Below are 25,503 nucleotides of genomic sequence, written 5' to 3' on the forward strand. Positions count from 1 at the left end.
TATGCTCACTGAGTCTGTACATAGTCAAAGCTTTCCTTAATTTTGGGTCAGTCACAGTGGTCAGGTATTCTGCCGCTGTGTACTCTCTGTGTAGGGCCAAATAGCATTCTAGTTTGCTCTGTTTTTGTTAATTCTTTCCAATGTGTTAAGTAATTATCTTTTTGTTTTCTCATGATTTGGTTGGGTCTAATTGTGCTGTTGTCCTGGGGCTCTGTAGGGTGTGTTTGTGTTTGTGAACAGAGCCCCAGGACCAGTTTGCTTAGGGGACTGTTCTCCAGGTTCATCTCTCTGTTTGTGATGGCTTTGTTATGGAAGGTTTGTGAATCGCTTCCTTTTAGGTGGTTGTAGAATTTAATGGCTCTTTTCTGGATTTTGATAATTAGTGGGTATCGGCCTAATTCTGCTCTGCATGCATTATTTGGTGTTTTACGTTGTACACGGAGGATATTTTTGCAGAATTCTGCGTGCAGAGTCTCAATTTGGTGTTTGTCCCATTTTGTGAAGTCTTGGTTGGTGAGCGGACCCCAGACCTCACAACCATAAAGGGCAATGGGCTCTATGACTGATTCAAGTATTTTTTGCCAAATCCTAATTGGTATGTTGAAATTTATGTTTCTTTTGATGGCATAGAATGCCCTTCTTGCCTTGTCTCTCAGATCGTTCACACCTTTGTGGAAGTTACCTGTGGCGCTGATGTTTAGGCCAAGGTATGTATAGTTTTTTGTGTGCTCTAGGGCAACAGTGTCGAGATGGAATTTGTATTTGTGGTCCTGGTGACTCGACCTTTTTTGGAACACCATTATTTTGGTCTTACTGAGATTTACTGACAGGGCCCAGGTCTGACAGAATCTGTGCATAAGATCTAGGTGCTGCTGTAGGCCCTCCTTGGTTGGTGACAGAAGCACCAGATCAGTTCTACCTACTTTGAGATGGACAAAGGGTTGACTCACACACACCCGTTGCACTACGATACAGTTGCTGGCTGTAGGACTTGTGATATGCTGATATTATAACCATACAGAGGTATAAGGGCGTTTTGGTCAAGGATATGGATGGGTTTAATGCCTACACATCCGAGGCCACTGAGGCACCAGATACTGTTCATCTGAGGTTGTGTTTAGATAATAAATGACGTGTTACACAGACAGACAGCAGACCAGGATAATGAACACGTGTGACCGAGCACCTGCACACAACTAAATCCCCACAAAGGTTCAACCGCCAGACTCGTCAAAGCGACACACACCTGCGCCCTGATTACAGAGAAGCAAGCAAGCAGCACATCACATTTGTTTGTTTCAGGGGTCCTCTGTAGCTCCGTTGGTAGAGCATGGCGCTTGCAACGCCAGGATAGAAGGTTCAATTCCAGGGACCGACTGTATGTAAAAATGTATGCACACGTGACTGTGAGTCGCTTCGGATAACAGTGTCTGCTAAACGGTGTGAATCTTATTATGATATCATATAATAACAGGGGCTAGTGTGATATATTCCAGCTGTCTCAAGTTGGCTGGATGTCCTTTGGCTGGTGGACCATTCTTGATACACACAGAAAACTGTTGAGCGTGGAAAAACCAAGCAGCGTTGCAGTTCTTGACACAAACCGGTGCGCCTGGCACCTACTACCATAACCCCGTTCAAAGGCACGTCAATCCTTTGTCTTGCCCATTCACCCTCTGAAAGCTACACATACAGTACACAATCCGTGACTCAATTGTCTAGAGGCTTCATCTACACTGATTGAAGTGGAGTTAATAAGTGACATCAATAAGGGATTATAGCTTCCAGCTGGATTCCCCTGTTCAGTCTATGTCATGAAAAGAGCAGGTAGGTGTTCATAATGTTTTGTACACTCAGTGTATGTGTACACGACCACTCAAATGTGATTGGATTTGATTTAGGCAGAGTAATAACGTATGCAGCAGGCCTACTATGGTTTATTTTATTGTATGGTATGGTGTCAGACAAGGTTAATCTGCCTGCTGTTGCCAGGTTGAGTCCTCTGAAGAGGGATAGTTTGACTATGAAGTACTATAGTGTACTATGTAATGATATCAGTTTACTATCTAATGACATAGTAATACTACGTGTGGAATGAGGTGAGCCTACTTTCTGTTTGCTAGGTTGTGTCCTACGAAGGGGGTGGGGTGGGGGTACTTTCATATCGAGTGCTAAACAGTACAGTAGAACTTTAGGGTATGATATGTCAAAATATTAGACAGGTGAACATACTAATACTGATGTAATACGTACTTTCCGTCAGCCAGGTTGAGTCCTCTGAAGAGAGGGTAGTCCTCTGGGCTGGGTTTGCCTGTGTGGTCCTCATACAGGAAGACAGGGGAGCGTCCCACCTCTACCCCCAGCTGCTGGATGCCCTGCTCGTTATACACAGACAAGAGGAAGGACTGGGAGCCCTTCTTAGGCTTCACCGTAGCCAGGATGGAGAAGTCCTCAGGGAACACGTCAGCTGGGGAGGGGGGAAGAGAGAGAGAGAGAGCGAGAGCGAGAGAGAGAGAGAGAGAGAGAGAGAGAGAGAGAGAGAGAGAGAGGTTATAATACACCAGTTTGTGTAACATGCTGAAAATGGAGAGACAGAGGACCACACGCCTGCCTGGGTTTCATGAAAAGCGTTGTTTTCAAGAGAGCAACTCTAAGTCAAATCCAAATGTACAGTCCATCAATAAAATGGTGTGCTGCACTGAAACTGTACTATCGTAAACCTTCAAAGGCACACAGTCCAGAAATGGCAATGTACTGAACCAGACAGAGGAAACAGGGGAGGATGATGAACACGGGACAGAGGAGACGACAAAGTCTGGGACAGAGGAGACCGGGGAGACATCGTAACAACGTCTTGGAGCGTCTAAAGCAAACAAGAGCTCTCTCCAACCCTCCACCACTGCCCAGAGTACTGAACAGATACACCACAGAGATGGGAGGGATGGAGATAAGTCTGGAAGAGAGAGAGAGAGAGAGAGAGAGAGAGAGAGAGAGAGGATAGGAAGGACAGGAAGGACAGGAAGGAGTACACGGTAATGAGAAGAGCATGTGGTCCCTGGGTGGCTGACGAAAACACTTTCCCACTTTCCCAAACCCCTCTCCTCCTCTCCAAGACCTGATCCATACACCAGACATAGCGACTGAGACGGGGCGCAAGAGGGACTAAAGGAGTACTTACAGTACAACAAAACACATGGGATAAACAAAAGTGAAAAAAAAAAGGGGGGACTCTCACCCTCTTGAGGAGCACCCGCCTCCCACCTACCTTCATCCCTCTCTCCATCACCCCATCTGCACGCCTAGTTTAACCTCTCCCTCCATTTTGTGAAAGCAGCCACATCTGTGAGACATGGCCCGAGAGCAAGGCCTTGTGGGACAATCTCAGCCCACCAACAAGGGGGTTGCTTGCTTGCTTGCTGTGGGGCCCTCACATACACACTCATGTTTAGTTCAGTCACCGCTCATCGCTCCCACGACTAGAGAGCTGCTTTTGTTTGAAGGGGAAATGAGAGAAGCAGCCTGCATGATTAACCATCATGACTGAATGAAGTCTTAGCATGTCAGTTGTTTTAGCAGAGTGGGTTTCTAACTTCAAAAGCAGAATCTGAGAGTGGAGCGACATTTAAGGAGTACTACTAAACTAGCATATTTTGGGGGGTAATATATTTGCTCATTTAGACTGAGGCTAGTTAAAATTCTGCAGTTGAGAAGTAAAATAGTCCTATAGAGTTGGACACATCTCTCCGTTTATTTTCTAAGCTGACACTTTAAGGAACTCCAGACTAATAGCTCCTAGTCTGGGAAGGGAAGATCTTTCCAGAACATTTGGACCAGACAGTAAAAGAGAAGCTAGAACCGGGGCTGTGGTTGCTGTGGTTTTGTAGCACCTCACAGGCCCTAACCCCTCCCCTAGTAATGGAACCCAGGCTGTGGTCACCGTGGAAACTCAGCATTAAAGCGTCTCTGAGACAGACAGCCAATCAGAGGGCTTTGGAGGATAAGGCGCCGTGACTTCGGAGCAGTGGGTAGGTTCTGGAACCTGAGGTTAGGAAGGAGCAGAAAGTCACTAGAGAGAGAGAGAGAGAGAGAGAGAGAGAGAGAGAGAGAGAGAGAGAGAGAGAGAGAGAGAGAGAGAGAGAGAGAGAGAGAGAGAGAGAGAGAGAGAGAGAGAGAGAGAGAGAGAGAGAGAGAGAGAGAGAGAGAGAGAGAGAGAGAGAGAGAGAGAGAGAGAGAGAGAGAGAGAGAGAGAGAGAGAGAGAGAGAGAGAGAGAGAGAGAGAGAGAGAGAGAGAGAGAGAGAGAGAGAGAGAGAGAGAGAGAGAGAGAGAGAGAGAGAGAGAGAGAGAGAGAGAGAGAGAGAGAGAGAGAGAGAGAGAGAGAGAGAGAGAGAGAGAGAGAGAGAGAGAGAGAGAGAGAGAGAGAGAGAGAGAGAGAGAGAGAGAGAGAGAGAGAGAGAGAGAGAGAGAGAGAGAGAGAGAGAGAGAGAGAGAGAGAGAGAGAGAGAGAGAGAGAGAGAGAGAGAGAGAGAGAGAGAGAGAGAGAGAGAGAGAGAGAGAGAGAGAGAGAGAGAGAGAGAGAGAGAGAGAGAGAGAGAGAGAGAGAGAGAGAGAGAGAGAGAGAGAGAGAGAGAGAGAGAGAGAGAGAGAGAGAGAGAGAGAGAGAGAGAGAGAGAGAGAGAGAGAGAGAGAGAGAGAGAGAGAGAGAGAGAGAGAGAGAGAGAGAGAGAGAGAGAGAGAGAGAGAGAGAGAGAGAGAGAGAGAGAGAGAGAGAGAGAGAGAGAGAGAGAGAGAGAGAGAGAGAGAGAGAGAGAGAGAGAGAGAGAGAGAGAGAGAGAGAGAGAGAGAGAGAGAGAGAGAGAGAGAGAGAGAGAGAGAGAGAGAGAGAGAGAGAGAGAAGGGGGGGGGGGCGAGGAAAGAGAGGAGTGGAAGGAGCTCTAGTCACTGATGGAAAAGTCTGGTTCTCATCATTTTCTCTTTTCTCCACTGTCAATCTCTCTCGTTCGAGCTCTATCTGTTTCTCTTCCTCCCTCAGTAAAGACAGAAAGACAGGCGTATAATATCTTCATGCGGTGTCCACATGCCTTGGCGGTGCATTCCAGAGGAATTCTCTTGGGCTCAGAGGGAGAGTTCTCGGCAGCCGCTTGAGTTTGAGTGGCAGACGCTTTGAGAGCCAAGCAGAGCAGAGCACGACACGAGAAGAAGAAGAGAGATAGGCAGGTGAGAGCAGGCTACAGTAAGAGTTGCCAACTTGCCACTGGTGCATTCCTGTACCACTTAGCTCAGCTGCAGAGAACTAGAAGAGAGGGGAGGAGGAAGAGAGCAGCACAGGGTGCGGCAACATCGGGAGCGCTCGCTCATGAGCGGAACGATGAGACGTCCATTGACATCATTCAGCAGACGCTCTTATCCAGAGTGACTTACCGGAGAAATCCTGGTTAAGTGCCTTGCTCAGCACAGACAGATGTTTTAACCGGTAGGCTACATGCCGCGCAGAGTGACAGAATAGTTTTAGGGTGACAAAAAGACATGAGAAAGGGGGAGACAGAGAGAATGTAGAAGGCTGGGTTGACTCATTCCTTATTAACACATAAACACAGAATTCTTTATTTTCCGAAAGGGCACTGTTACACGACGGGGGGCTGCAGTCACTGTGCTGAAAGTCGTTCCCGTTCGCTTGGCACGGAGTTGGCTCTCAGCTCTGCTGTGTTTATGAACCGTCTCCTCTCCTCCTTAACTCTAGGGACCTTTCACCCGGCTGTTACCGTGGGGACTGACATGGCTTCAGAGCACTTTCACCATGAGAGGGATCCAACTAGCGGCAGGAGGAGGAGAGGAAAAGGAGGAAGGAAAGTGGAAGAGAGAGAGAGAGAAAGGGAGAACATTTTCATATGTCTGAGCCAATTCTCCTGTCTCTCTTTGGCTGTTAATAGATATGGTTATTACAGGCTCCTGTGTTCAGGAGGAATGTCCTCCTTCCTGACCCCCTGACGCCCACACTGGGCCACCGTGGGACTGGATGACCCCTACTGCAGACTGTACGCATAGGTGTGTGTGTGTGTGTTTGTTTAACTGTCCTTCTGGGTACCAGACATTTTGCAGGTCACCACAAGGAAAAATGCTATTTTAGGCTTAGGGGTTAGGTTTAGGATTAGGGGTTACAGTTAGGTTTAGGGGTTAGGGTTAGAGGTTACAGTTAGGAGTTAGTGTTAGGTATAGATTTAGGGTTAGGGTTAGGGGTTAAGGTTAGGCTTAGGCTTAGGGTTAGGGTTATGGTTAGGGTTAATGGTTAGGTTAAGGTTCAGGTTCAGGTTAGGGTTAGATTTAGGGTTGAGGGAAAATAGGATTTAGGATGGGAATCAATTATTTGGTCCACACAAGGATAGCAATACAAAACGGTGTGTGTGCGCGTGTGTGTGAGAAAGAGAGAAAGAGAAAAAGAGGGAGAGACTAGAACTATTGGCAATGATTTACTATAAAGCAAATGATTGGTTCCCAAATGCTGTCTAAAATTGGGTATTTTTCCACACCATGAGGATAACTGGTGCCAGGCCTGTCAGTAAGTGTGTGTGACAGAATGTGTGTGTGAACGTGTCTGAGAGAGAGGAGGGTGGTGGTGGGAATGGTAAAAGTAGCAGCAGCCACAGTACTGGAGCCGGTGGCAAACAGGCTGGTTTACCCTGGCAGTGCCACCTACCTACAGCGTCAGACAGGGAAAATCTGGAAAAGACCTCAAAGACAGAGGCTCTCTGAGATTACTCCCTGGCCCCCCTCCCCAAACAGCAAATCAGAAGACTCCCAGACACCCCTATACCAGCCAATCAGGCGCTGTGGATGACTTACATCCTGTTTCAGCATACAATCAGTGTGATGGGTAATTAGTAAAGTAAATGTATAAGTAACAGTAAAATGTCAGTAAAATAACATTACATTTGAGCAATTCCTCCACTTAGGACAGTTTAATTGGTGCATAGCCTGATTATAATTAGGCCATACTGGCACAGATCAGCTGGATAAGTGCTGTAGCTAATAGCTGTGTTCAGTAGTTACTGGTTAAAGAGGGGAGATCAGTTTGGTTTGCCACTGTGTCTCCGGTTTCACTGTGCTGGCATACCTCTGTGTTTAACTCCACACATCTGCTCTGCACTCATTCTCCTTTCCATCTCAGTTTTTTCACCCTTCCCCCAAACCGTACAGCACTTCTTAAAAAAAACACTCAAAGCTCAGACCCAGGGGGCGGAATGAGGGAGCCTGGGCAGTGATTAGCTCTGCCAGCTGTCAGTTAGTGTGCTCTGCGTCCAGGTAGGTCAGCTTGTAAAAGTGAGATAATGAGTCCACCTTTCAGCACTGGCTTCATAAGACCCCTCTTCAAAATGAAACGAGCAACACTACACATGGATTGACTAAGGGAATGTACATAATCGAAGAGGATGAGGGGTGTGTGTGTGTGTGTGTGTGTGTGTGTGTGTGTGTGTGTGTGTGTGTGTGTGTGTGTGTGTGTGTGTGTGTGTGTGTGCACGCACGTGTGTGAGAGAGAGAGAGAGAGAGAGAGAGAGAGAGAGAGAGAGAGAGAGAGAGAGAGAGAGAGAGAGAGAGAGAGAGAGAGGAGGTAGGTAGGTGGGTCCAGTTGAAAGATTAGACGGTATCGAGCAGCAAGTCACCTCTAAAAAGCAAAGGTAGGACATCCGTATTAATCAATCGGACTCTCGTCAGTCAGACAGAAAGACTGACATCAGTGTTGCGGAATGATGACGTGGCTTTCCTCAGCTTGTCCATGAGCCATTGTATCTTCTCTTTAAGCCAAACGGCTATCACTGCTTTCTCTTTGGGTGTGGGGCCACTCATTGTTTCTCTTCCAAACCGGGCAGTGTGAGTAGTGAAGAAGGTAGGAAGAAGAAGAGAAAGAGGAGAGGGAAGAATTTAGAGGAGACCACCCAGCTACTACAGCCTCGACCATGTGCAGGGATCCCAAGACATAGCCAGCCACTGTGCGATAAATGTCACTGTGTGGGAGTGGTGGTTGGACACCATCACTCTTTCCTTACAGTTTGTAGCCCACTGATGTTGCCAATTGCTCACCCTGGCTAACCCTACTGAGTGTGAGAGAGAGACACCTACAGATAGGGTTGCAAAGGGAGGGTATATTAGGGGAGAGTAGGGTAAGTTGAGCCACCCTTGTTTCTAGGGAAACCATACACAAAATGTATCATTTGACCAAATATTTAGGTAGAGGTCATCATTTAATGGAGTCTGTGAAGAAAGAAACCACATGGAAACAGTGGTAAGCAAGTTAGATAAAAAAGAACGTATTTTCACCAATTAAATTAATTTATTGTGTTAGATGTTTATATCTAAACCAAAGCAGATCATTTAAAAATGGTTCTATGCATCAGTTGGGGACTCTATAAGCTTCAGTATGAGGGCATAAAACTAGCATGAAAGTGCATCCTTGTAGCTGTGTGGGATAATATAGTGAAAATGTTGGCCTTGGGGTAAGTTTAACCAATGTCCATGGGGTAATTTGAGACAATGGTTGGAACAATGGCAAGTTCAAGTTACGCAAATTGAAGTGTTTCGCTGGGATCAATGCCTTTTCGCCGGGGTATGGGGATGACAACAGGGCGCTGCCTATGTTCAAAGTGTTTTAAAAAGTACAAAGTGTTTGTTAGGTATTAAGCCGGTGTTTACACGATGCTTAAATGATTCAAACACACAACAAATCTACTGTGATTGTGTTGAATTGTGTTTGGGAAATAAAGATGAACGTGGTATTAAAAAGGGAGTGGTAATATTTCATGCAGTACGGAAATGTGTACCCTGTCCAGCCGCTCAACTTACACAATACCCCGGGGTATAAGAGACCACTTTTATTTGGGACGAACCATGTTTTCAAAACTGTAATGTTCACATGAATTCAAAGTGGCCATAGATGACCTTTTAATCACCAAAAATCTGAAGAGTCCAGGAACGTTCTGGAAAATGACTGGTCGTCTGACCAGTAGAGGTATGTACATGTTGAGAAAGCCAACTGTCCTGTTGGTCTGTTCTTTCAGACTATTTACAATCCCCCCGATGAGAAGATGGGAAATCGCCACAGTACAGAAGCTCTCTGTTTCAGCCTCTCCGACTGCTAATAATGAATCACTTCTTCCACATGTTTACTTAATTATAGCATGTCTACACTCGTTATTTTCCAGCTCACAGCTCACCATCGTAAAATGTGGGTATGAGACAACATGTTCCCCAATCAAAAGGTGTTGTTGACTACATGATCTATAATGATCAGTCAGCATGTGCACGTGTGTGTGTGTGTGTGTGTGTGTGTGTGTGTGTGTGTGTGTGTGTGTGTGTGTGTGTGTGTGTGTGTGTGTGTGTGTGTGTGTGTGTGTGTGTGTGTGTGTGTGTGTGTGTGTGTGTGTGTGTGTGTGTGTGTGTGTGTGTGTGCGCGCGCACGGGTGTTTGGGGACGTTGCAGGATGTCACAGTCACAATAAATCAGGCTTAGAGCCAAAGCCAAAGCTTAGTAGTATAAAGAGAAGGAACTGGACCAAATGATGTCACTCCTGCCTTCTGGAAGATATTAGCTCTCACTCTCTCATATATATATATCATATATATATATATATATCAACACACAGTTGAAGTCAGAAGTTTACATACACCTGAGCCAAATACATTTAAACTCAGTTTTTCACTATTCCTGACTAGTAAAAATGATGTCTTAGGTCAGTTAGGATCACCACTTTAGTTGAAGAATGTGAAATGTCAGAATAATAGTAGAGATAATGATTTATTTCAGCTTTGATTTCTTTCATTACACTCCCAGTGGGTCAGAAGTTTACATACACTCAATTAGTATTTTGTAGCATTGCCTTTAAATTGTTTGACTTCAATCAAACATTTCAGGTAGCCTTCCACAAGCTTCCCACAATAAGTTGGGTCAATTTTGGCCCATTCCTCCTAAAAGAGCTGGTGTAACTGAGGCAGGTTAGTAGGCCTCCTACTCGCGCACGCTTTTTCAGTTCTGCCCACAAATTTTCTATAGGATTGAGGTCAGGGCTTTGTGATGGCCACTCCAATATGTTGACTTTGTTGTCCTTAAGCCATTTTGCCAAAACTTTGGAAGTATGCTTGGGGTCTTTGTCCATTTGGAAGACCTATTTGCGACCAAGCTTTAACTTCCTGACTTATGTCTTGAGATATTGCTTCAATATATCCACATCATTTCCCCACCTCATGATGCCATCTATTTTGTGAAGTGCATCAGTCCCTCCTGCAAACAAAGCACTCCCACAACATGATGCTGCCACCCAGTGCTTCACGGTTGGGATGGTGTTCTTTGGCTTGCAAGCCTCCCCCTTTTTCCTCCAAACATAACGATGGTCATTATGGCCAAAAAGTTTCTAATTTCTCCAAAAAGTACGATCTTTGTCCCCATGTGCAGTTGCAAACTATAGTCTGGCTTTTTTATGGCGGTTTTGGAACAGTGGCTTCTTCCTTGCTGAGCAGCTTTGCAGGTTATGCCGATATAGGACTCGTTTTACTGTGGACATAGATGCTTTTGTACCGATTTCCTCCAGCATCTTCACAAGGTCCTTAGCTCTTGTTCTGGGATTGATTTGCACTTTTTGCACCAAAGTACGTTAATCTCTTAGAGACAGAATGCGTCTCCTTCCTGTGCGGTACGACAGCTGAGTGGTCCCATGGTGTTTATACTTGCGTACTATTGTTTGTGCAGATGAATGTGGTACCTTCAGGCGTTTGGAAATTGCTCCCAAGGATGAACCAGACTACATGTCTACCATTTTTTCTGAGGTCTTGACTGGTTTCTTTTGATTTTCCCATGATGTCATGCAGAGGCACTGAGTTTGAAGGCATTTCTTGAAAAACATCCACAGGTACACCTCCAATTGACTCATATGATGTCAATTGGCCTATCAGAAGCTTCTAAAGCCATGAGATAATTTTCTGGAATTTTCCAAGCTGTTTAAAGGCACAGTCAACTTAGTGTATGTAATCTTCTGACCCACTGGAACTGTGATACAGTGAATTATAACTGAAATAATCTGTCTGTAAACAATTGTTGGAAAAATTACCTGTGTCATGCACAAAGTAGATGTCCTAAACGACTTGCCAAAACTATAGTATGTTTACAAGAAATTTGTGGAGTGGTTGAAAAATGAGTTTTAATGACTCCAACCTAAGTGAATGTAAACTTCCGACTTCAACTGTATATATATATATATATATATATATATATATATATATATATAAATCAAATCAAATCGAATTTTATTGGTCACATACACATGGTTAGCAGATGTTAGTGTGAGTGTAGCGAAATGCTTGTGCTTCTAGTTCCGACAATGCAGTAATATCTAACAAGTAATCTAAGAAATTCACAACGACTACCTTATACACACAAATGCATGAATAAGAATATGTACATACAAATAGGCAAGATGCAGTAGATGGTATAGAACAGCATATACATATGAGATGAGTGATGTAGGATATGTAAACATTACATAAAGTGCCATTATTTAGGGTGACTAGTGATACCTTTATTAAGTAAATTCATTAAAGTGGCCAGAGAGTATTTGAGTCTGTATGTTGACAGCAGCCTCTCCATGTTAGTGATGGCTGTTTAACAGTCTAATGGCCTTCAGATAGAAGCTGTTTTTCAGTCTCTCGGTCCCAGCTTTGATGCACCTGTACTGACCTCGCCTTCTGGATGATAGCAGGGTGAACAGGCAGTAGCTCGGGTGGTTGTTGTCCTTGATGATCTTTTTGGCCTTCCTGTGACATCGGGTGGTGTAGGTGTCCTGGAGGGCAGGTAGTTTGCCCCCGGTGATGCGTTGTGCAGACCTCACTACCCTCTGGTAAGCGGATGAGGGGGGTGCAGTTGCCATACCAGGTGGTGATACAGCCCGACAAGCCAAATTTCTTCAGCCTCCTGAGGTTGAAGAGGCACTGTTGCACCTTCTTCACCACGCTGTCTGTGTGGGTGAACCATTTCAGTTTGTCCGTGATGTGTACGCCGAGGAACTTAAACTTTCCACCTTCTCCACTACTGTCCCGTCGATGTGGAATGCTCCCTCTGCTATTTCCTGAAGTTCACAAACATCCCTTTTACTTTGTTGATGTTGAGTGAGAGGTTATTTTCCTGACACCACACTCCGACGGAACTCACCTCCTCCCTGTAGACCGTCTCGTCGTTGTTGGTAATCAAGCCTACCACTGTAGTGTCGTCTGCAGAGTTGATAATTGAGTTGGAGACGTGCATGGCCATGCAGTCATGGATGAACAGGGAGTACAGGAGAGGGCTAAGAATGCACCCTTGTGGGGCCCCAGTGTTGAGGATCAGCGGGGCGGAGATGTTGTTTCCTACCTTCACCACCTGGGGGCGGCTCATCAAAAAGTCCAGGAACCAGTTGCACAGGGCGGGGTCGAGACCCAGGGCCTGAGCTTAATGACGAGTTTGGAGGGTACTATGGCATTAAATGCTGAGCTGTAGTCAATTAACTGCATTCTTACATAGGTATTCCTCAATAGGTCCAGATGGGATAGGGCAGTGTGCAGTGTGATGGCGATTGCATCGTCAGTGGACCTATTGGGGCGGAAAGCAAATTGGAGTGGGTCTAGGGTGTCAGGTAGGGTGGAGGTGAAATGCTCCTTGACTAGTCTATCAAAGCACTTCATGATGACAGAAGTCAGTGCAATGGGGCGATTGTCATTTCGTTCAGTTATCTTAGCTTTCTTGGGAACAGGAACAATGGTGGCACCCTTGCGAGGGTTAACACATTTAAATGTTTTACTCACGTTGGCCACGGAGAAGGAGAGTCGACAGGCTTTGGTAGCGGGCCGTGTCAGTGGCACTGTATTGTTCTATATATATATATATATATATATATATATATATATATATATATATATATATTTTATTTTTATAGAGTGCAGGTGTTCATCAAGGATCTCTCTGTAATTTTCTCCGTTCATCTTTCCCTCGATCCTGACTAGTCTCACAGTCCCTGCTGCTGAAAGACATCCTCTCATCAGGCCAGAGAATCTTGTTTCTCATGGTCAGAGAGTGTTTAGGTGTATTTTGGCAAACTCCAAGTGGGCTGTCATGTGCTTTTTACTGAAGAGTGGCTTCCGTCTGGCCACTCTACCATAAAGGTCTGATTGGTGGAGTGCTGCCTTCTGGTTCTCCCATCTCCACAGAGGAACTCAGGAGCTCTATCAGAGTGACCATAGGGTTCTTGGTCACCCCCGTGATGGAGGCCACTGTGTTCTTGGGAACCTTCAATCCTGCAGACATTTTTTATTAACCTTGCCCAGATCTATGCCTCGACACAATCCTGTTTCGGAGCATTTGCAAAAATGGACCTCCCGGTCACGGCCGGCTGCGACAGAGCAGAGTCTCTGGTGGCATAGCTTGCGCTGCGATGCAGTGCCGTAGACCACTGCGCCACCCGGGAGGCTGGAATGTATTTTTCAAAGGTTCTACTATGCTTCTGATGTTGTTCCGTAAACACGCAACAATTTTACTGAGTTACAGTTCATATAAGGGTTAGGTTTGTGGTTGGTCCTTCCTAGAGTGTTGCTTGAGACTATTTCATTAGGCTGTAAGTAAACCGAAGAGAAGCCCAAGTTGAAGCTTTTAGCCTCTATATTGATGTCAAAGTAAACAGAACTTGTTTGGAGAGCATTGTGTCTGAACTCAGCTCTGGATGAAGCCTTTAAGAAAACCCTTGATGTGGATCAAACATCCGCTTGGCCAAGCCTCCTCAAGGCCTCTTCTAGGCCGCTCAAAGAAATGCTGTGATCAGGGAGACATTCTTCACACACTTGGCTGTCAACCAACTGGATTTTCAGTCAATTAAACTCACAAAAATGGGATTTGAGGATTTTTCTCTCTCTGCCCCCTACTGCCGAATCCGATCCTCCTCTCCCCCACACACACTTGTTTAGAGCTTGCAAGAAACGGACTTCACTTTACTTGTGCACGTGACACTAAAAACTTTTCCCCACTCTTTCAGTCGACCACTTGAAATGCTTGGGAATTTTCAATAACACATTCCAGAGAAATTGGGCTTCTGTCTGGGTGACACAGTTTGGACGGTTCTGCACTGTTTGACAACTTTCATAAATAAATAAATATGCCGGCCTAACCCAGAATGCAATAGGAGGAGATGTTGGCTAGCTAGCACATCTCTCTGAGCGACAGCAACCAGGATGCACCAGAGTGAGAGAAAGAAAATATAAAACAGACTAAAAGAAAGTACAAAGTAATGAAAAAGCAGCAGTGAAAGAGAGAGAGAGAGAGGGTATAAGACAAAGAGGGAAAAAAAGAGGGGAGAAAGAGAGGGAGAAAGCAAGGATATAGAAAGAGAGGGCTGCTGTGGACCACAGAACAGTAAGCCAGAGCCACGTCAGCACAATAGAAGGGAAGGAAGAGTGGAACCCGCTCCTCCCTCCCCTCTGTCCGTCCCCCTCTGCCTCTCTCTCCATCCTGCGACCCCTTCCAGACCTAGGCATTTTTACTGGAGTATGATTCCCACTGAATGTGAGCTTGAGGTTTCCAAAATGGAAGAATTAGTATGCCTCTATGACGGTCTGCCCCTCTCTTCTTCTTTTTTTCCCCCCATTTTCTTCTTTTCTTTTTTAGTGTGTCTGAATTAGAAACAGAACGAGCTCCATCTTTATTCAATGCAGATGTGCACAGACGGAACAGACGTGAGGAAGATTGTAAAGAAAAATCGAGGGAGAGAGAGAGGGAGAGAGAGAGAGAGAGAGAGAGAGAGAGAGAGAGAGAGAGAGAGAGAGAGAGAGAGAGTCTGCGTGTGTTATGGGCTGAGGAGGCTGGTGGGAGGAGCTACACGAGGCTGGTGGGAGGAGCTACAGGAGGTCAGGTTCTTTGTAATGGCTGGAATGGCATAAAAGGAATTTAGTTAAACATGTGGTTTCCAGAAGTTTGATGTGTTTGATACCGTTCCATTTATTCCATTCCAGCCATTACAGTAAGCCCCCCTCCCCACCACCACCAGCCTCCTCTGGTTCTGAGCTATGGTGTTATACAGAGCTGATCTTGGCCGTTGGAGTAGAAATATCAGCCACTCAACAATAGTCATAATCATTTCCCTGTACTTGCGCACGTGACATTAAAACTTGAAACTTGTAAGGCCAACAGGCTTGAAAAAACCACAACCTGACAGGTCTATAGAGTTTGGCTAAAGTTCAATCCAAACACTCCACCAGAGCTGAGGCTTACTGAAGTGAATTATGGCGCATGAAGCACAGAGAGATCGTGGGAGAGGTGGCGGTGAGAGACTTGAAGCACGCATGGCGTGCGTGTTTCAAGTTGAACGTTTTAATGTTGCACGCACAAGTACAGTGAAATGCCTTTCTTGCCAGCTCTAACCCCAACATTGCAGTAAATAATAACAATGTATTACTCACAAAAAGCACACGAGAAATACGAAGAAAAAATACACAACAAAGTAAGTAAGTAAGTAAGCATACTAAATACAGAAAATATGTGTTTCTGAAAAGCAAAGAATATTGCAATTCCTAGAGTCCCGTTGGTTACGAATCCGCGATCGGAAGTCATCCATCTTATTATTAAGTGTCCACAAGGAGCCAGTAGAATGGAGGGAAGAGGTGGCCAGTTTTCCCTTTGCCTTAATCTCAACAGGATCCACCCCTCTCCCCCCTCTGTAACGCCAGCGTTTCCTCTTGGGAAGCCCGGATTGGGGTAATAAACTGGCGATCTGATGTTCAAGAGTTCTTGGCGGTTGGAAGAAATAATAGCTGATACGTTACCTGAAAATAGACTCAAATTAAACGACACAATAATCACAAGACAGCAAAGTTGGGTCGGAGCTTGCATAACAGCGGCCATCCAGTACGGCGCCATCTTTGATATCTATGTGTGTGTGTGGGGTCTATGAGTGTGTCGGGGTCTATAGCGGCAGGTGAGTCTTCACATTTGGCCCACCCAATCTGCAGTGCTGTACACTATCATGTCATCATGACGCAACGGCCAATAAAACGGGTAGCTAGTTGGAAGGGGAACAGAGGCGTGTGAGGGGATGAGAGGAATGGCACAGGTGGAAGGAAAAGAGACAGGTCTTTTGGGAGTCTTACTGCAGTCAGGGACTTCCCAGCCAGGTTAGGACATTACACCAGTGTTTTACAGTAGTTTAATTTGTTTTGTATTATTGACTAGGACCGAGTTCATCTGAGTCCACGCCCAAAGGTAGGGAAGCAGTCAATAGGACCAGACTTAGTAGAGGAGAGGCCACGAGCAGCCAATAGGATCAAACTTAGCTAGGTAGTATCTTTGGCATCCCACTAACAACCATGAGATGATATTTCAGTGAACAAGGTCATCTGTACATTGGGGTAGTAGAGGGACAGGACGATCGGAGGGGATAGTGAGGAAGACATGAAAGAAAGGAACAGGTATCATTTCAGTTCAAAGGTCAAAGGAGATCAACCAATTAGTGAATGGTCATGGTCAGGTACTTACCAGGGTACAGTTGTTTGGTGGGGGCGCTGAGCTGGGCTTCTTTGGATACTCTGTAGGCCACATCGGCTCCTTTTGTTGACTTCCTATGCGCGCAGAAACCTGTCGTTTTCGTAACGCCGTCAGGTAAACTGGGAAAATCTAAAATCTTCAAGAGGTCCGCTGGCTCCACTACAGAGGGAAAGAGGGAGAGACAGATTGTTGGTTGGACTCATATAAAGACACTCATTTCAAATTCAGACTCACATCTCTCAATAATCACAATAAAGTATACCACAGCACAAATCCATGCCACCCACTGCGTTAAAAGCCTCCCACAACAGGAGAGACTGTCAGTATCCATTCCAAGTAAACCAAGTATTCAGGCTGCAGACAGATAAACAGATCCTCCTTTCACTAGCCATTAGCTGGTACCTGCTTAAAGTACAGTAGGTGCACTCCAGACCCCTTTTTTCTATCCAGTCCCCTCTGACCCCTATTCTCTCACTGACGGGACAGGGGGACAGTTATATGAACAACCTGAACTGTGAAAGTGTGTTCTACACTCTAACCACAGATCTAGGATCAGATTCATGTGCTACCCAATTTCCAAATCTTAACCATTAGGGGGTTTAAAAAATCCGTACTTGAATAAGGGATAAAGGCAACTTCTATGCCAATTGTGTGGATGCAATGACGCACTAGAGCCATGACAGAGTTCATCTCTCCATCCTCTCATCCACCACACACTAAAGCTCCAGCTGTCTCCCGCTTCCTTCTCACAAACATGCAATTAGCACACTCTCAGGCAGGGCCTTGGGGTTTCCTGCGGAGCACTGCAGGGGCAGTAAAGGTGCAGGAGCAGGAGCAGCACGGTTGTGTCAGGACAGGGTGCGACATTTTGGTTGAACCCGTGACCTTACGCATGCTGGCCAAAATAACCCCAACAAGCCAAGAACAAACAGCTGTGTCGGACAGATGCGGCACTGTAAGAAATGAGGTGTTTCATCTGCTTGATAAAATGAAGGCATCACATTTACACAACGTCATTGATTAAATGTGTTGTCCTATTGAGTAAAAAAAAAACTTGAACAAGTCGTTTGAATTTACACAAATAAAGTCCAGGGAATTAATACTACGACGGATTTCGAGATAATATGATTCAATATGAGTTGAAGTTCCACAATTATTTAGTAAACCCAAAATATAAGTGTTCCACAAACGTTTCATGTTAAACATTGTGCAATGTATTTGATCATTCACAATTTGAACCCACTTTGTTGAGCACAGTGCCCAGTCCACCAGCAGTAACAGGGTCAAACAGCAAACGCTACAGGGTGTTGCATTTGCCTCTGTCATTAAGAATAGCTGCGGTGGGAAGGGGTCGTCACATCATTGAACATCAATGTGCTTGACGGGTTCGATAGCCTTTCGTCATGGGCCATTACACCTCTTGGGTTACAACAAGCTGCTTAATACGAATATAGAAATCGACTTTTCTTTCTTCAAACATGCATACAACGTTATGTATAACAATCATAAAGTAAGAAATTGTTGAGTTACCCACAATCATCTAAAAACGAAGCCAAATGGGAAGTTGTTGCAAGAATTTAAAATGATTAAGTACAGAGAAATCGGATCAAATGTTTAGTAAATTAAATCACTTAAAATACTTCCTTAAATATTTTGGTAGAATGAAATGAACAAATCATTTGTTTACAGCGTACTGAAGCTGCAATGGTCTCTGCCTCAAGGCTGCTGCCCAGAGCATGGAGCATAGGCCCAGTACTACTCAGAGCAGAGTCACACTGAAGGTCTGGAGACAGGAGAAGGGATGGGCCCAAAAAGGGACCACATCGGGTCTAAGTGAGGGGTGCAGGGTGGTCAATACAAAATGGAGGCGATTTGAAGGTAATAAAACAATAGAAGGAACCGTTCATTGCTGTGGTTTTAAGAACCAAAACAAAGACAAAAGCACGCATTCTCTGGCGCTGTGTTTGCGTCATTGTGTTCTGATGAACCCACTCCAGCAAGGCTGAGAAAAGCTCTCTTTAAATATGCACGCACACACACACACACACACACACACACACACACACACACACACGGGTAAAAACAGGGAGGATCGGGTGTCCGGTCAGACAGGACCACAGACACTTAATCAGTCTGTTCAGAGCGGAGCTTTCAATAGCCCCGAACCATCTGAGAGAGGATGGAAAGGATGGAGGGAGGGAGCTCCACAACAGACTCCAGCTGGAGGTCATTACACAGGGCTCTCACATGCAGTACAGATCAATCAAAATAAACTACTCCAGCTCTTAACAAAACTCCAGATTCAAACAGACTACAAAAACACATGACCATCGATCACCCTCCACAGCTGTAGTGGGAATCATTTCCTTCATGACTTCCACATCCTCTACCGCCGATGATATCATTTCATCACTGTCAGCTCCAGAAAGCTTTGAAAATGTGAGCTCTTACAATATCTGGATCTGGACATGCATCTGACCCATATCACATTCAGCACGAACAATCATCCCACACACATACATGTAAACACACCTAACGACACTCGCGGTAGGTCAAAACGCGGACTGATACATACGGTATAGACACAGAAAGAGAGAGAGAGAGAGAGCTCTTTCATATGGGTGTGTGCTGATCACGAAGGGGAAAATAAGTGGGAATGGAGTCAGATGAAAGAATGCGAACTATGTGGTGATTCCCTATCCAACTCTCTCTCGCTCTCTCTTTCTCTCCTGCTTGTCTCTCAATTCAATTTCAATTTAAGGGGCTTTATTGGCATGGGAAACATATGGTTACATTGCCAAAGCAAGTGAAATAGATAATAAACAAACGTGAAATAAACAGTACAAAATTTACAGTAAACAAAAGTTCCAAACGAAAAAATACATTTCAATTGTTGAATTATGTCTATATACAGTTTTGTAATGATGTGCAAATAGTTAAATTACATATGGGAAAATAAACATAAATAATGGCGTTTGTTCTTCACTGGTTGCCCTTTTCTTGCGGCAAAAGGTCACAAAACGTGCTGCTGTGATTGCACACGGTGGTATTTCACCCAATACATATGGGAGTTTATCAAAATTTGATTTTGTTTCGAATTCTTTGTGGGTCTGTGTAATCTGAGGGAAATATGTGTCTCTAATATGGTCATACAATTTGGCAGGAGGTAGGAAGGGTAGCTCAGTTTCCACCTCATTTGGTGGGCAGTGTGCACATAGTCTGTCTTCTCTTGAGAGCCAAGTCTGACTTCGGCTGCCTTTCTCAATAGCAAGGCTATACTCACTGAGTCTGTACATAGTCAAAGATTTCCTTCATTTTGGGTCAGTCACAGTGGTCAGGTATTCTGCCATTGTGTAGTCTCTGTTTAGGGCCAAATAGCAATCTAGTTTGCTCAGGCTTCTTTGTAAATATATTTGTAGAATTCTGCATGCAGTCTCAATTTGGCGTTTGTCCCATTTTGTGAATTCTTGGTTGGTGAAGACCAGACCTCACAACCATAAATGCAAGGGTTCTATAACTGATTCAATAATTTTTTTGCCAGATCCTAATTCGTATGATGAATTTTATGTTCCTTTTGATGGCATAGAAGGCCCTTCTTGCCTTGACTCTAAGATCATCCATAGCTTTGTGGAAGTTACCTGTGGAATTTATATTTGTGGTCCTGGCAACTGGACCTTTTTTGGAACACCATTATTTTTGTCTTACTGACATTTACTGTCAGGGCCCTGGTCTGACAGAATCTGTGCAGAAGATCTATGTGCTGCTGTCTGGGGACAGAAGCACCAGATCATCAGCAAACAGTAGACATTTGGCTTCAAATTCTATCAGGGTGAGGCTGGGTGCCACAGACTGTTCTAGTGCCCTTGCCAATTTGTTGATATATATGTTGAATAGGGTGGGGCTTAAGCTGCATCCCTGCCTCACACCCCGGCCCTGTAGAAAGAAATGTGTGTGTTTCTTGCCAATTTATGTGATATCTTTTTCCCCCGACACCAGTTTCCATCAATTTGTATAGCAGGCCCTCATGCCAAATTGAGTCAAAAGCTTTTTTGAAATCAACAAAGCATGAGAAGACTTTGCCTTTGTTATGGTTTGTTTGTTTGTTTGTCAATTAGGGTGTGCAGGGTAAATATGTGGTCTGTCGTACAGTCATGTTGTAAAAAGCCAATTTGACATTTGCTCAATGCATTGTTTTGCTGAGGAAACGTACGAGTCTGCTGTTAATGATAACGCAGAGGATTTTCCCAAGGTTAATGTTGACGCATATCCCCCGGTAGTTAATGGAGTCAAATTTGTCTCTACTTTTGTGGATTGGGGTGATCAGTCCTTGGTTCCAAATATTAGGGAAGATGCCAGAGCTGAGGATGATGTTAAAGAGTTTAAGTATATACAATTGGAATGTGTGGTCTGTATATTTAATTTAGGATACCATCAACCCCACAGACCTTTTTGGGTTGGAGGGTTTGTATTTTGTCCTGTAGTTCATTCAATGTAATTGGAAAATCCAGTGGGTTCTGGTAGTCTTTAATAGTTGATTCAAATATTTGTATTTCATCGTGTATATGGTTTTTTTCTGTTTGTTCTTTGTTATAGAGCCAAAAAGATTGGAGAAGTGGTTTATCCATCTCCATTTTGGATAGATACGTCTTTGTGTTGTTGTTTGTTTAGAGTTTTCCAATTTTCCCAGAAGTGGTTACATTCTATGGATTCTTCAATTACATTGAACTGATTTCTTACGTGTTGTTCCTTCTTTTTCTGTAGTGTATTTCTGTATTGTTTTAGTGATTCACCATAGTGAAGGCTTAGGTTTTCTGGGTCACTATGTTTTGGGTTGGATAGGTTTCTCAATTTCTTTCTTAGTTTTTTTTCATTATTCATCAAACCATTTGTCATTGTTGTTCATTTTCTTAATTAAGTTGTCTCTCTCCCTCATTATCCAAACCCTTCCCTTGTTTCCTCTATCAGCTGGGGGGGGGGGGCTGATTAGTGTCACACTTTTGCCTCAGCCCCAGCTAACACACCTGGCTCCAATAATCAACTAATCATGATCTTCAGTTAAAAATGTAATTAGTTTAAATCAGGTGTGTTTGGTAGGGATGGGGGAAAGGTGGAACACCAATCAGGCTCCCCGAGGACTGGAATTACCCAGGCCCGATAGAGAATGACTATCACTGGCATTGCTGACTGACTGAAATGTGATAGCTCGTCTAAAAGACCTCTACTACAGTCGGATAGTTCCCCCCTGTCAAAATGAAGTGAAACATAAACTTACATCAACACTAGTCAAAAAAAATGTGTAAAACAAAACTATTTTGAGAGACAATACCTCTGAAATCCTATCCACATGAGTCTCCAGAGGACATACTGTATCTACAAGAATAGAATACTCAGAGAACGCATGAACCTGCTCTACCTTTTCTCTAGGGCAATTTGGGAATGCTGCCTGCCATTCTCATACTGCTCCCTGTCAATCCCATACCACCACACTGTTTATCTTCAACCTGCCAACAGCCCAGAGCCCGTCAGTCTCCCGGGAAACCCACAGCCACAAGGCCCGTGGGAGGAGGCCTATATGGGCGGAGGTGAAGAGGGATGAAACCTCACGACAGCCACCACAGAAGAACACTGAGAGATTGCTAGGGCCACTGGGCATCACATCAAGACAGAACTGTCACACACATAGACACACATGCACTCACTCACATAGTTTACACATGTGCGGGCACACACCAATGCATAGTCTCTTTCTATAAGTGAAAAAAAAAACATGAAACATAGAGTAGAAAGTTGTCTGAAACATAGCAAAATATGTCAATCTGACCACTCACACACTCCTAGACGTTCATCATCATGAAACCCCACCTAACTCAATATCTTCAAGGCATCCCTCTCTCTCCTGATTACACAGTGGCTGAACACAGTGGCGTCTGTCTATAACCCTCAAGTCTAACTTGATGTGAACAAAAATTACCGTCTGAAAACACCCAAACCCACTGAGCTCTCGTAGTAACAACAGGCTTTAGTTAAACACCCAAAAATCACTTAGGACCTTGTGTTAGGTATAGGGTAACCTTGAGGTAGGAACTTCAGTATAAGCTAGCTCCATCAAATCACTTCGGACCTTGTAGTAGGAGGTACGTAGCAGAATACATTCAAATCCACTGAGTCACACTATGATGGCTATACTTTCTTCTAGCCAACGTTATGCCAGCGTGTTTTACAGTAATTAGTGTCTGGTGAATGTCGGGTCTTTTAGTCTGTCGTTTCTCTTCGAGCCATATCCTCCATTCCCCTCTCCTCCCTGTCTCTGTTAAGTCCTCAGACAGCCACCATTCATTCAGACTGACCCCACTGCCGATCCAGGGCCACCCCACATCCATATAAGGACATGATCCAACACACTTCCTGCTGCTAGGCGTCATGTGAATATGGTAGTCAAAGAGTTCAACTCCCCCCAACACACTGTTACCACAACTGAGCTAGGATAGCTATAGGTTCCTCTTGCCCAGCATCGGCACTACAACTTCATAGGGTTGTCTATAGTCTCCAATTACAAGATACTATCTGGGACAATACAAAGAAAACAAAGCAGGCCAAACTCTTTGGTCCTTTAAAAACCTGCTGTTTGTAAAAAACAAATATGATGTTCTACAGCTTGGAAAATAAATAAATGTTACTCTGGATGACAACATAACGATGTTTGTTTCCGACATTAGGGCTGTTTCCCTTAAAGGAGGTAAATTCGCTTTGCGTTTGGTTTCCTTGCCACGTAACTAACGAGAATCGCGATACTGGTTATCGTCCCATTCCTACAAGATACCAAATCAATAAATAACCGATATACTTATTAAAGGTCACGTCCAACTCCACTCTGCAGTTCCAGAAGCCATAGCCATTTAACATGGTTAAACTACCCCCCCCTGAACTTAGAAGCACGTGTCTGTCTGTTAGGCTTAGCTAGGCAGGGTCGAGGTTGAACATATTGTGGGGGGTTGGCTCTCCTTTCACTCAATTTTAAAAGCAGGAGTGTGTCTACTCTACAGAGTAAATAACTACAATGAGCAAACAGCTAGTACAAGCTTCCATTGGCAATTGGGGAATTAGCTAACAGCTGCAGTTAGCGAACAGCTCTATACTTAGCAAACAGCCACAACATTTCACACTGACAGCAGCAATTAGCTGATGACTGCAATTACTTTAGAGAAAAAGTGTGACTGGCTCCATTGGAGAGACCAACTAGCCATCGGACTACCTCAGTAGCACTATGGTACCGTAGCATATAAGTCTAAGTCATTAAATAATGTCTGAAATGACACCCTATTCCCTACAGTATAGGGCACCACGAGTCACATAGGGCTCTGATCAAAAGTAATGTAGGCTATATAGAAAATGGGGCGGGGATGATGCCAGTATCACGATACTCGTTAGTATAGACTATGGGGCAACTATGGGGCAAAACAGACTGGGTTGGCTTAGATTGTTGACAACATGTCAAACATATTTAGTCTCCAGTGTTTATTCACAATATAAATACACTTGCGGAATGAGCACTTCTCAAATGCATTGCTACAGTTGTTGGTTACCTAGCTGGTGAATTGTAGCCATATTACCATAGACGTGACATTAGTCACAACAACTCAAAACAAGACATGCTATCAAGAACAAGATAAAACTAGCTGAAACGAGCCACCTACGATTCCCCACACGGCAGCTCATTGTCATAGTTGCTAGCCATCTGGCCATCCAGTATCACAACAACACAGAGACTTCCGCCCCACTGAAGCATGCGCATCGTTTTCGTGAGGTCGTCAGCTAACCCGGTGTATCACGGCAAGGAAAGAAAACGGAAAACTTGTTCAGGAAAACAGATCTTATTTTGGAAACAAACATCAATATAGTGTCATCCAGAGTCCCATTAATTTATTCTCCAAGCTGTAAGCACACAACATTTTACTTACAGCAGGTTTTTAAAGGACAGTTTGGTCTGCTTCGTGTTCAAATTTTTGCCATGGGAAAAAAAAGTAGTGCGATACTGGTATGGTCGCAGCCCTAATTGAAGACAGGGTCTCATTTCAGATTTAGGCTACCCAACATAGCTGTGGCATATCATGTGAACTATTGTCATGATGTAAAAGAAGACATTGTTGCGTAAGTCATCGAGCAGTGCTTGGAGATGAAAACGAGGAGGAAGGGGAGGAGGAAGTTGATTGAAGTTGGTTGCGATCAGCCAGCCGACGCTAACCATGTCATGACCCCTGCGGAGGCCTGTTGGTTTTGCTAATCCTCTCTGACACAAACTAATCCGATACAAATCAGCAGCTTTTGGGGAGGAAGCCATGGTTATCAGGATACCCTCTCTCTTTCCCCTCTGCCCGTAATCTCCCCTTTTCCTCTCCCTCTATCCAGCAGACTACTCCGTTCACAAATCTCTCCTCGTCTTTTCTTAATTTCCTCTCCTTCCCGATGGTTATTTTCTGCCTTGCTCTGATGCCCCGATGAGTCCCTGCGATAGAGGTTAATCTCATCATTACTTTGTGGTAAGGCAGGATGGGGTGTCCTACCCTCCTACCACTACTGGGAGGGGGAGGGGCAATTAACTGCTTACTGGACAGGAGGGAGAGGGAAGGTGGGTGACTTAACATCTCCTTCTGTCCAGAGAGTAAAAAACCCTACATACAGAAACATGTTTTTTTTCAGTAGGCAGAAATGTTAGTTCCACTGACACAAGCACTGTCTGCTAAAGACACCTTGTATGGTGAAACATGTAATGTGCCCTGCTGCTGCCTGGGTCTGGTCAGTCAAACCTGTGTCGTGTACACAGGATGTGAACGAGACCACGTGTCATATCTGGAATGTGGTGCACATTGAGGAATCGGTTCTCGTTGATCTAGTTGATGACAATCGATGGTTAAAATAGCTGAACCTTTATGACTTTAAATGAAACGAATAGAAGTTTTTCCTTACGT

General features: G+C 44.5%; 1 protein-coding gene across 1 annotated transcript in view; it reads right to left on the bottom strand.

Moving 5' to 3' along the window:
- The window catches only part of LOC118385564 (collagen alpha-1(V) chain-like), a 129,378-nt gene that overhangs the window by 77,529 nt on the left and 26,346 nt on the right, over positions 1-25,503 (bottom strand). The window contains exons 2-3 of the mRNA XM_052521315.1: positions 16,529-16,696; positions 2,254-2,467 (exon numbers count right to left, since the gene is read on the bottom strand). Of these exons, the coding sequence (XP_052377275.1) occupies positions 2,254-2,467; positions 16,529-16,696 (382 nt within the window). The remainder of the gene's footprint in view (positions 1-2,253; positions 2,468-16,528; positions 16,697-25,503) is intronic.

This window comes from Oncorhynchus keta, chromosome 6 (genome assembly GCF_023373465.1).
Source record: "Oncorhynchus keta strain PuntledgeMale-10-30-2019 chromosome 6, Oket_V2, whole genome shotgun sequence".
In the NCBI taxonomy this organism is placed as follows: Eukaryota; Metazoa; Chordata; class Actinopteri; order Salmoniformes; family Salmonidae; genus Oncorhynchus; species Oncorhynchus keta.